We start from the raw sequence: 12,468 nt of genomic DNA on the forward strand, positions 1-12,468 counted from the left end.
GTAGCTGGAGGTGTAGATCTTGGTATAGCTGAGAGCTCAGATGGTTTGAGTTACACAGAGATACAGAGAGCAGCTTATAAGAAGTAATTGAAGCCCTGGCACTGAGTACGTTACTGAGAAGAGGGAAGAGTAAGAAGAAAAGGGGGCCAATCACAGAACCTTGAGGACTGTTATAATTAGAGTTATAATTCAATAAGAGAAGATGAAGGGCCTTCAAGGAAATTGAAGGTCGGTATTTGGGGAGATATTTTAAGAATAAGGATATAGTTGACATAGTAGATGATCAAATAGGAGGAGGACAAAGTGTCATTTATGACTGTAGAGGGAGCAAGTTTCAGGGAAGGATGTGGACCAGACGAATGGAGGATGGAATTTGGGGGGGGGGGGGGGGGGTGGTGACATGAGGCAACCGATAACATTGTTTTACAAGAGAGAAATGAAGTACCAGCCTAAGAAGAAATCAGTTTAAGGAAAGCAAGCTGTGTCATGCCGTCCACCCCCAGGTCCAGAATGGGGTGGACAGGTGTGTTTGTAGGGTGAGAAAGATGAAGAAAAGAGAGAGGAGAACATTTAAACACAGGCTTCTGAATGACAGGTAAGCAGGTAGGACTGCGATGAGCGCAGGTGGTGGGGTGAGTTTTGGAAAGAGATGATTCTTTCTCGGAGGCCGTAGGGGCAGAGGGACAGTGCGGGTGAAGATTCACCTTGTGAGGTTGGATGAGGGGAAGGTTGTAGAAAGGACACAGAACATCCAGTACCTTTGGTTCTTCTCTTCCCCTTCTCTCCTTGCCTCAGCCTCCCATGAAGTAGAGGGTGAGGTTGTAATCTGAGAAGGAAGGAGGTAGGGTTGAGGGGATTTGAAAAAATAAAGAAAGTAACAATTTCTTAGAGGAATGTGGGAACTCTCAAGGGCAGAATTCAGCGCCCACTCAGCTAAGTTTGAAAAACAACTTTTAGTAGAAGCCAGTGAATTGAGTTACTGGGTTTTCTCTGCCACTGCTGAGACACCTAGGTGTTAAAGTGGTAGAAACAAGTGATTGGGAATGGCCAAAACAAAGTAAGATGTTGGAGGAAATTAAAAATATTGCTTAGGTCGGTGATTCTCAAACTTGGGCCTAGTTAGCATCAGTGGACTTCTGGGTCCCAGTCCCAGTTTCTGATTCAGAGCATTTGTATTTCTAACAGGTTCCTGGGTAATATTGATGCTGTTGGTCCAGACTTAGACTTTGACAACCGCTGGCTTAGAGTTTGAAAAGGTTAATCATGGGTTGTAGGTAAGAGAGGGAGGATAGGAGAATCCAGAAAGGGGCTGGAGGACGGTGGGAATAAATACAGTGGTGCCAGGATTGGGGTTACAAACGAAGACAAGGCAGGTTCACTGGCTGCAAAGACTTGGGATAAGTGGAAGGACAGAATCTTGAGTTCAGAGAGAATTCCAGATTGTAAAGCTTTGGAACTGGAGCTTTCAGGTGATGTGTAGTGCATGGCCCAGAGCAAGCCTATTCAGAGTGTTGGTCTTCCAGGAGATACAGAGCTTGTGTCTGAATATAACTCTGTGTACTGCTTTCTTTTTTGAGAAAGTCCTGCTGTCCTCCTCCCTTACCCCTTTCCCCTAAAAAAAAAAAAAAAAAAAAAGTCAGAACTGTATAGGCATGTAGTTGATTTGCATCCTGGCACAAGCTCAGTTCATGGACTGGCACCATTCACAGACCTGAACTGGTGCACAGACCACACTTGAAGTGTCCCCGGCCTAGAGTATGGACTCTGGGGTGGGACATTAGTTAGAGGTCCCTGAGGATGAAGGACGTTGGAAAAGTGAGTCCAACATGTTTTTTGGACTATGAGGAGAAGGACTATGGGAGACTATTTCTGCAGAAATACCAAAAAGAATAGCTGGCGACCGATCAGTGATCGTAGGACCCGCATGGGAAAAGGACAGGAGAGCCACCTGGCCTGGGTTCAGGGACTAGGGCTACTGAATGATGGTCTCGGGCTGCAGTTGGGAGCAAGGAAGAGAAAAGGCTGTCATCCTCTCAGGCCCTTCCTTAGGTGGGATGAGGGATTGTGTGGAAGAACGATCCTCACTCAGCAGGGACACTGGTGATAACCTCCCGGGTCTGTGTTCTGTAATCTTTTTACGCAGATTATGTGTGGGCATTTTTAAGTCTTGTTTCAGCAGAGGCTGCACAGGAACAAAATTTCTCCTCGTTGATGGGTATAATCAAGCAGTTGGCTGACGGGAGGAGGCATTCCTGGGTCCCCTTTACGAGATGAGGGAGAAGTCGGGAACTGAAAACATGGAAGACACATGCGCTAAGCCATTGTTAGGGCAAAACGTTCTTGTGAGAAACGTCTTAGACCATTTAAAATTTTTTTAATTTTCCGTAGTAACTGTTTCCACGAGCTAAAACTCAATTATGTAAGTCTAAGCGTCTTTCCATAAATGTGTGATGAATCCTACCTCGTCTGTTTGGTAATCCCATGAAAATTTTAATTATCGTTTCCTAAAGCATCTTCAGCTGGTAAATAAATACGTTTCCATAGGAAAGTAAAATCATTCTGGTATGTAACTTTCCTCCTGTATTTAATATCCAGCTTAATCCCTCTGGTCAGAGACTAGACGGGCTGTTGAAGGAGGGCCTTGGGCTACAGGAGGGGGCAGTAGAGAAAAGAGGCAGAGGAAAGGGGTGGTTGAGAACACAGGCTCTGGGCACACCCAGGTTCATGTGATGGCCTTACCACTTACAGACTCTGTGACCTTGGCCTACTTAGTCTGAGGCCTCTGTTTCCTCGTGTTCAAAACAGGATAGCAGTGTTGTTTTGTGGAGTTGTTATGAGGGTAAATGAGCTTTCTTATAGTACTAAGCCAGTAATAATAATAAGCATGCCGTCGATTTAACCATTATTGTCATTAGCATTGTATGGTAAGTAAGGGAAAGCGTAGTCCTTGAAGTCACAGAAGTCTGGATTGGCATCTCCTCTTTCTTAGTTCAAGAAGTTATCGGACCTCGAAAAAGCCATATGATCTCTCTGCGGGGCCTTCTCCTCAGTAAATGGGAGTGGTACAGACTGCCACAGGGCTCATTGTGAAAATTAAATGACCTAAGTATGCAACGTGTTCGGCGTAGTCCTGTGACATAGTCTTTGCTGGCAAATGTTTGCCTTTCATTCCTGCCTTTAAGTTTTAGGTTTCTTTACTTTCTAGTCCGGCCTTGAAAAGAGCATCGACCAGGCTGTGGAAGACTGGGACATCGAGAAGGCGGAGGAACTCAGCAACCAGCTGGCCACGCGAGAGGTGAGTCAAACTGGTATTTGCAGATTTTCTAAAATAAATGTACATTCTTTTTGTGATCATGAGTAAGTTCAGTATTCAAATATTTGATCTTAGATTTTCTTTTCCGCCCATTTTCTTCCCTCTTATTCTGCCACTTATGCTGAAATGCTGGGTTTTACTTTTGTCTTTAATGTTTTTAAATCATTCTGGTTTGAAACTTGTGGTGGAAATAATCCATGATTGATATTCAACCCTAGATTTCACCTAGGTTTCAGAGAGCTTTTTGCCAGTTATGATGAAAAGACTGGCTTTCTTTTTCCATTTGCATCTTTAATTCAGTTTAACTCTCCCTGAGGCCAGCTGTGCACCACATCTCTCAACGTTCTCCTGGCCCTCGCTCCCCCACACGCTTTCTTACTGCAAATTCTGAACTTCTCCCTCAGCCCTAAATAATTTTCAGCTTTTTTTTTTTTTAATTTTTTTTTTTAACGTTTATTTATTTTTGAGACAGAGAGAGACAGAGCATGAACGGGGGAGGGTCACAGAGAGAGGGAGACACAGAATCTGAAACAGGCTCCAGCTCTGAGCTGTCAGCACAGAGCCCGACGCGGGGCTTGAACCCACAGACCGTGAGATCATGACCTGAGCCGAAGTCGGACGCTTAACCGACCGAGCCACCCAGGCGCCCCAATAACTTTCAGCTTTTTAAAACTTATAGTCTATAGTATAAAACTATTAGATATATCGCATATTCTTTTTCCAAGTACACAAGGCTTCCAGAAGATTCTGGCCTGCACCTTTTGGGGGGAATATTTCTCCAATTGGGAATTGCTGTCAGGTGTCACTAAGCAAGAGCTGAGAGCTCATACTGGCGTATGTTTTATTGTTGCTAGTGTTGTTTTGTGGTTCTTTTTTGTCCTCTTTGGGGAAAAAAGATCGACCATAGCTTCCCCATTTTGGGTAAGCTGCCTACTTACCTCACCTTACTCTTTTTTGTTTTTGTTTTTGTTTTTCTTTGCTTTTGCCTTTTTTTTTTTTTTTTTTTAGGGTTTATTTATTTTGAGAGAGCGAGCACATGAGCAGGGGAGGGAAAGAGGGAGAGAGAGACTCTCAAGTAGGTTCGACGCTCAGCACAGAACCCGACTCAGGGCTCGATCAGATGAACCATGAGATCACGACCGAGCTGAAATCAAGAATTGGATACTTAGCTGACTGAGTTGCCCAGGCGTCCCAACTTCACCTTATTCTTAAACTCTACTCCCTGCTGTTTAATTACATAGGCAGCATCATAGGTCATCTCTGTAAACTGTTGGCCACATGTGCTGTTCTTTCTTACTTGCCTGCAGGTGAACGTTTGTTCTACGCTGAGATTAACGATGGAATTACTATTTCGGTAAATTCTTCTATGGAAACACCATCTCACCCTTCTGTCTTCCAGTATCAGACAATCTGTTGATGGCTGTTTGCTGGTTTGTTTTCTGTTCTTGGCTACAGGCCATAAGTATCTTGGGTTTTTATGTAGGGAAATGAACAAGTTCAGAAGTGAGGCTTAGGGATTCAGAAGTTACCTTTTTTTCTCATAGGCCTTTAAAATCAGTTGTCACGTTAAATACTTCTGTTTATAATGTGTCTGTGTATTTATTTATTAACGGCTAATCTAAAGGAAATTATGAAGTTCTGAGCTTGAGTTTGGGACATAGGTAAGAAGCAGCATAAATGGCAGTTATGCAGCCTTTCAAAAAGTGACATTTTGGGGCATCTGGGTGGCTCAGTCGATTGAATGGCCAGCTTTGGCCCAGGTCCTGATCTCAAAAATAAACAAACATTAAAAAAGAAAGAAAGAAAGAAAGAAAAGAAAAACTTTAGGGAAAAAAAAGCGACATTTAAAAAAAATCAGTTTCCTTTTTTTCTGTTCAAATTCATTCTTCCCTTCCCAGCTTATATTTCTTGTGCTGTAAGTTTGACATTTGCTCTCTTTCATCTTTAGAGTAGCCGTGTTTTGATTTTATTGATTATAGCCTTCATTGGATAGAATAGCATTTTATCACTCTGTTTTCAAATAGAAAGATCCAGGGATAACCTTTTAACGAAATGAATTTGATAGTGTGTTGAATGGTCCTGCAACCTCAGTTGGACTTAAGTGTTAGCTGGCAGTTAGTAGAGTGGCTTCTTCAATTTGATAGGTACTCGGCACTTATCTCTACAAATCAGCTGTGTGTCAAAAGACCGTCTTTAAAATTCTGTTCGACAGTCGAGCACTTAGTGTTTGTTGGTTCTGTTTTGGCACTTGGCACTTTGTTTTCCATAGAGCTATTGTTAGAGGTAGTAGGTAAGCGTCTTGGGTAGCCTGCAAATATACACAATGTAGCAAATTTTATCAGTAGTTTATATCATCTCCAAATTTGGGGGAGTCCACCGTGAAATGTCAGAGGAGGGTGGGGAGGGACATGCTTATGGGGCTGGAAGAGAGTAAAGTCGATATGGCTGCAAGGGGAGGGAGGGGTGGACACAGTAGGACACATGATGGAGGTAGGGAGGAGTGGCTGAAGACATAAGTGGCAGAGACTTTCAGAGACTGAAGGTGTTTAGGGCGGCAACACCAATCACTGGTCTTGGTCACCTGTAAATAGGTAGGTGTGGAAGCTTTTGGCAGCTTTTTCTGAATCTCTCACTTGGGTCAGAAGCAAGGCTCCCTAGAGAACCGGTACTTAACATATACCACTAAAGTGCATTTTGTGACACGTGCTTGAGCACGTGTCTCTTGAAGCCCTTTAAAAATTGTGGGTGTTTGTTCCTGTTTGCTCTCCAGCGAATGCTATACCATCAGCTTGTGGCTGATCTCCGAGATGACTGTATAGTTGCAGTAAAGCTAAGGATAGAAGCCTAATAAAAACAAGCAGGGCCTTAGGGTGTGGCTTCCTGATTGTTTTCAGAAACACTGCAGACTTCTTTATCTTTACCTCTGTCCCAAAGATCATGGGACGGACTGGTGTACCCTGGTTGGTGCTTGTCCATTCTTCCTTTTGGAAGACCCAGGAGTTGTTTATTTTGTGATCTCTACCAAATAACAAGTTGGCTGTGACTCATCCAGTGGCCCCAGGTCAGTAGGTTTTCTCAGGTCCTTGCTTAGTAACAGAGGAAAGAATAATGCAAGGCCTCGTCTACAGCATTAAAATGTGGGCTCCACATGACCCATCCGTGGCTGGCTGTTTTTCTGGTTTTTGGGTTTTTCAGTTCATTAGCACCCCCACCTGAGGCAAGGGTGATTCGGAGAGAAGCATTTACTTTACTGCAGGCTCTATGTTTTCCATAGGTAAAGTTAGTCATGCTAAAATTTTAAGAGTTGAATACATTTGATTTTTTTTAAAAAAAAAAGTTTTATTTTGAAATAATTTTAGACTTTCAGAAAGTTGCGAAGTTTATGAAAAGATTTTCTATTTACCTTCACCCAGATACCCAAGATGTTAACGTTTAACATTTGCTTTGCCATTCATTCTAATTTATATACCTCATTTAGATTTGCCAAATGTCTCACAGATTTCCTTTATAGCTAAAAGAACAGTTTCTTTTTCCTGGTCTAGGACATTGCATTTTGTTGTCATGTCTCTTTATTCTTCTTTAATCTGGAAAGTTCCTCAGTCTGTATTTCTTAGGACATTAGCATTTTCGAGGAGTAGAGGCCAGTTATTTTCCAGGATGTCCTTCAATTTTGGTTTGTCTGATGTTTCCTCATGCATTTTTGGCAGGGGTGTTGCAGAAATGATTCTGTGTCCTTCTCAATGCAAGATATCAGGAGGCACATGATATCTGTCTGTCCCAATTTTTGATGTTACTTTGAGTTTTTGGTTAAGGTGGTGTCACCAGGTTTCTCCACATTATTGTAACGTGACTGTTGTCCTATATGTAATTAATACATATCTCATGGAGAGATGGGAGAGAATTTGAGACTATGTAAATATTCTGTTTCTCATTATACTTTACCCAGTAGGTTTAGCATCTACTGCGAATTCTTTTCATCTTTGGGACGGTTATTATTATGGTGGTTGCCAAACCAGATCTTTAAAACATTATTTGATTGTACTTTTCATCTTTACCTGGCGAACTAAACCCAAAATTTGTCTTGAATGAGATAGTGGATTATGTAATCTTCTATGTATACGTTAAATCTCACAGAAAAGCCTGGACAGTCGAGAATTGGATATAGTTTTTTTAAATGCTGCACTTGGGAGGGATGCCTTCCCCGCTAGCAGTGATCGCTTGTGAGCTTCCCTTTCTCTGCCGTTGGAAGGCGCATGTCAGAAAGCACGGAAGATGTGCCTTCCCAGCTGCAGAGACGTGTGTTTTCTTTGAGGATATTAGGTTTCTTTTTTTGTGCTTTGTTTTGTTATGCTGCTGTTTTAGAAATGGGAATTGCATGGCACTGACTAGGTATTTTCCATTTTAAGGGTGTGATTTCCTGTTACCTTTATGACAAGTGAGATTGCTTCAGAAATACAGGATATTTTCATCACTTGTAAGGATGAAATGTTTTCCTCAAGTGTTTTTTTTTTCTTTTCTTACTTCCATATAAATATAATGCCTTGTTTTAGTAAAATAAATTAAACTTATTTAGTGTGGTGTTACAGAATTCTGATTACAAGAAAAAATAAAATTCTCTTCTTTTCCTTGTATAAGTGAGTGGCAAAACATCTGGAAAGTGTTTGCTGTTCAGGCACAGACATTGGAAAGATACTGATGTCGTGTTAATTAAACACCCGTGAAGAATGACTAAAGTAATCAAGATGGAATTCTTGAATAAATAGTTTAGTTTGAGATTTAATTTTTCATATTTATCCCCTTGGTGCTAATCACCATGGATATGAGAGATGGGATTTTGAGAAATAAGTAATTGTGAGTTTGGGGCAGAAACCCTTTATGAATTAAACGTATACGTGCATGGTAGGTGTCCTTTTGGAAATCAGGTATATTGGTTTTTAATCAGTCCCGTTTTCTTTTTTCAAGAAGCAGTGACTGGGACCTACTGATAAAGCCTTTGCTCAGAGGCACAGACCCCAGAGTTCTTAAAGCCTTTTCCAACCATAATAAGTGAAACTAATTTTTGATGTTTAACATTTATAAGCCTGTGAAACTAATAGGGCAGCATGAGTATTGAAAAAAAAATGAAGCCCAAAGTAGAACCATGCCTGCGAATGGGCCTTGAACACAGGTCCTCCAACAACAAAACGGAACAACGGTCTGCCAGTTGTCCGTGCGCTGTCCTTGTGACAAAGCAAATGCATACTTTTCCCAGAATCACATTCCCTTAAATTTATGATGACATCAAAGATATATATTATCTGGTTTTAGGGGAAGGCTCAAATTCACATGTTTGAAGTCTTGACTGTGCTAACATCTTTGGTTTTGCCATGTTGTAATGTAGTTGCTTTGGGACTGTCCCTCCTGTTGATTAAATACTTGTTTTTCATTAACAATCTTGGAGGAGATAGAGAGGAGAAATATACTTGGGTTTGTGTCATACTGATGAAACTGTTCTAATTTGAAAAAAAAAAAGTTTTTTTACAAAAAGTATCATTTACACATACACACAAAGTATTTGAGCATATTTGTGACTTGTTAACCTCAGGCCTGAATTGGAAGTACATTCCATTCATTCATCGATAGTGATCCTGAACAAATTCCATCTTTTGGTACTGGTCTTTTCTGACACGTTCTCTTTTTTACAATCCAAATGATACCAAATTTTATAGAAATCAGTAGAAACAAACAGGCTAAGATTAAATGCTAAAGCCTCGGTTTACTTAAGTAGGCAGCGCTTAGGTTGGATGTCACATTTTGGAAAGGGGATTTTTCTCTAGGCATCTTCCTGTTAGCCTGACATGGATAAATAAAAGCCCCTTGGTTTGGCGCCAGTGGGTTCCTACCAGGGAACGAATGACATCTGCGTGAACTGGATACATAGCTCAGGTTGATTTCAGTTACAAGTGTGCAGTGTCCGAGTAGGAATGAATGGGGAGTAGAGGTTGCCTGTGAATTTCGTTTGAACTTTGTATAGCTTACGCCCTGAAAGAATACTTTTTCTGTAAATGACTCCCAATAGGATGGCCTTTGACAGCAAAACTAAACTCAATTCTTTGAAAACGTCAGTGCTTCGTGTTGTAAGATTGTAATTATTTTGTGTGACCTAGAAAGGGTATTACATTGGCAGTATGAATTAAACGGAGAATTAAATTTTAACTTTGTTAAATTAAGGCTACTTAAAGTTTTGGATTCCGAAACATAGGTAAAGTTAATAATACTGAAATATAGATAGTTTGTTAATATTTAAATAAAGGTAGGAATGGCCTTTTGAAAAACCTGATGTTTGAATTGGTGGGGTTGTGTTCTTTCCTAGTTAAATACATGCTCTCTTAATTTGGGGAGATTATTAATTTGTCGCCTATGCTTTATTCCTAGAGCAATTTCCTCAAAACTCTGAAGGCATTCTCATTGAAGAAGGGTATATATACATTTGAGATAGTTTCTGCATTTTATGTTCACATCTAAGACGTCCTTTCTCAGAAATGCTCGGGTGCTACGGCACTTGCTCTGGCATTCAGAATTTTTCCGGTGCGCTTCATCGTTAGGCTTTGGTTTCTCTGAGGGGACTCTGGCTACAATTCAGTCTCTTCATTTTGGTTTTTAGTTTTCTGTTGACGTACATGCACTGTCATCTTAATGGAATAAGAGCTTCAGTGACCCCACCCTCCCCAGATAATACAATTTTGTCAGATTTACCTATCAGAATACCTGGAACATTATCTTATATAGAGTTCAGAATTGAAATATTTGTTTAAATTTTTGAAATAGAGATTCTGGCAAACTTGGGAAGCTTAAAGTTACTCTTCAGCAGTGCTGTTTTCAAAGCTAATGTGTTTGCATTACATACCAAAAAATAAATAAATAAAAGCTGAATTGAAAGACCTATTACAGTGAAGCAAACCTTGTCGTTCTAAGCTCGTTTATTTTATAATCTGGAGGGCAAAATTATTTTCTTTTCATTTTTGTGGATGCTTTTCTTGGGTAGAAATATCTTAACAACCATGTTTCCGAAGGTAAAACGGTTCCTTCGGATACGAGGCTGAATGTATTTTCCCTTTAGCTGTTCCAAGAATCCGCCACTGGGATATGTGCCCCTAAGAAGGATGGCAGGTACTTTGTATTTTCTTAATTACTGTGATCTCTTGCCACTGAAGATCGGGTAAACAAAGTAAAGTGCGTTGAATATTACAAATATATAGACTCTAAAATATCTTCATTTCAACATTTCATTTTCACAGCAGGGTTATTATTCTTGTTGCTAGGACCAGGAGGTGTGTACGAAGGATACGTTATTACATACGAGTCATCTAATGCCTGCGAACTCTCTGGCCAAGTGTATTTTATGTCTGTCTTTGAAATTTTACTGCTCTGCCTTCTGTCCCTTATTTTTTCTTCCTTCTCTTTTGTTTTTTTTTATTTTTATTTTTTGTTTTTTCCTCTTTCCAGTCAGGAGAGGTTAGGACCGTTTTCTTTGTGGTATATTTCTCTGATTGGCAGTGGAAAGGAACCTAGGACACTGGGGAGGGAAGAGCCCTCCCAGGGCAGCCTACTGCTGTCACAGCGTGCTCAGCCACCTGGGGAGGTTGGGTGTTCTCTGCTGTGGCGGGGCGACGGGTGTCTGCTGAGGCTCATCTAGAACTGACTTACTTTCATTAACTTTGGTCATTTCTCAGTGGTTTTGTAATTTAAATGTTCTTCTGTGTGTCATTTTGTAGTCTGAACGTAGTCCAGGGGACTTTTAAATGGTGATTTTAATTCTTTGAAGCCTTGTTCTCCTCAGTCCTTAGAAGTAATTTCAGTAGTCTCATACAGATGAACAGTTAGCACAATGTATGGAAAGTAAGCCCTGCCTGTCCAGGTAAGGGAAGGTCCAGCTCTTCGAATTCCTTTACATTGAGGCTAAAGATCTATTCATCCCCATAAAAATTGTGTATAGGCTTGAAGTCGGAGCATTTTAATATGGGAAAAATAAAAATGGTACTGAGCGATGGGTTCTTCTGTCCGGTTTTTAGGGGTGCTTACTCATATCTCCTTGCATTGAGGATATTTTCTTTTAACCTTTGGGGTATGATTGGGTGATCACCTAGAATGGTGTTCCTTATGCTCTCTTTTAATTATGTTTATCTGTGCTTTTAACAAACCTTAAGAAAAGATTTCAGATGGTACAAGTCTAATTAAAGAGACAGACAAAGCACAGTTTATACTGTAGATTTTTTCTGCAGTTCAATTAATCAGCATGTTTTCTCTTTTAATTAAAACCATTTTAGTAAATTAAAGCCCACAGCAAAACACATATATAATTTGTTTGTAATTAGCTCTTAATTGGTGGTAGTTGAAGCTTAGCACCCTTGGTTTCTTTCTTCATGATTGCCATTTTATTAGCAGCCAGTCATTAATTAATCTTTTTCTAATTAGCTTATAAAACTGTTGATGGCACATTATTGTAAATGTGATTTTAAGTTCAAAGCTTGTTAATAAGCTTTCTTACTTAGAAGAACAGAGATAAAGAAATTGCTGAAAACAGTACTACAGTTCTTTAAAAAAAAACACTGTCTTTCTTATGGGGACTGTGTAAAGCATCTAACAGCTTATGGTTAATTTTTTAATGCTTTTTTTCCCTTATGAATGGGATAAGTTGCTTGAATATAAATCATCTATATCCAGGAGTAATTTCAACAGTATAACGTCTTTTCACCCTCCTTTGGAATACAGTAATCTACATATAATTTGAAGCCTTAATAGTCATCATTAAAACAGGTGTTACATAAACTATTTCACTATGAAATCAAAGTTGAGTATATGAATCAAAGTATATCTTCTTACACTTTATAGACCGAATACATACTATTTTTATAAATTGCAGGGTGAATAATATATACGTATATATATGTATATGTATATACACACACATACGCGCGCGTGTGTATGTGTATATATATATGTGTGTGTGTATATATATATATATACACATACACTTACGTGTTTTTTAAAACAGAACTTGTTGGGTTATGCTTTGAAAGTAAAAACTACTTGGCTTTAACTGATAGGCAGTCGTAGGTATAAAATGAATGATAGGTGCTTGTACCATTGTATATACACATAGATGTGTGTAGTAC

The 12,468-nt window shown here is 39.9% G+C and overlaps 1 protein-coding gene across 6 annotated transcripts in view; it reads left to right on the forward strand.

The window, feature by feature from the left end:
- The window catches only part of FAM204A (family with sequence similarity 204 member A), a 39,265-nt gene that overhangs the window by 13,545 nt on the left and 13,252 nt on the right, over positions 1 to 12,468 (forward strand). For 3 of the 6 annotated variants that reach the window (XM_060641367.3, XM_060641366.3, XM_060641371.3), the window contains exon 6: positions 3,206 to 3,295. In XM_060641367.3, the coding sequence (XP_060497350.3) occupies positions 3,206 to 3,295 (90 nt within the window). Of the gene's footprint in view, positions 1 to 3,205; positions 3,296 to 4,620; positions 4,668 to 9,727; positions 11,763 to 12,468 lie in introns of those variants that run through there. The other 3 variants (XM_060641370.3, XR_009612826.3, XM_060641369.3) reach the window with 3 other exon arrangements.

This window comes from Panthera onca, chromosome D2, assembly GCF_046562875.1.
Source record: "Panthera onca isolate mPanOnc1 chromosome D2, mPanOnc1 haplotype 2, whole genome shotgun sequence".
Taxonomy (NCBI): Eukaryota; Metazoa; Chordata; class Mammalia; order Carnivora; family Felidae; genus Panthera; species Panthera onca.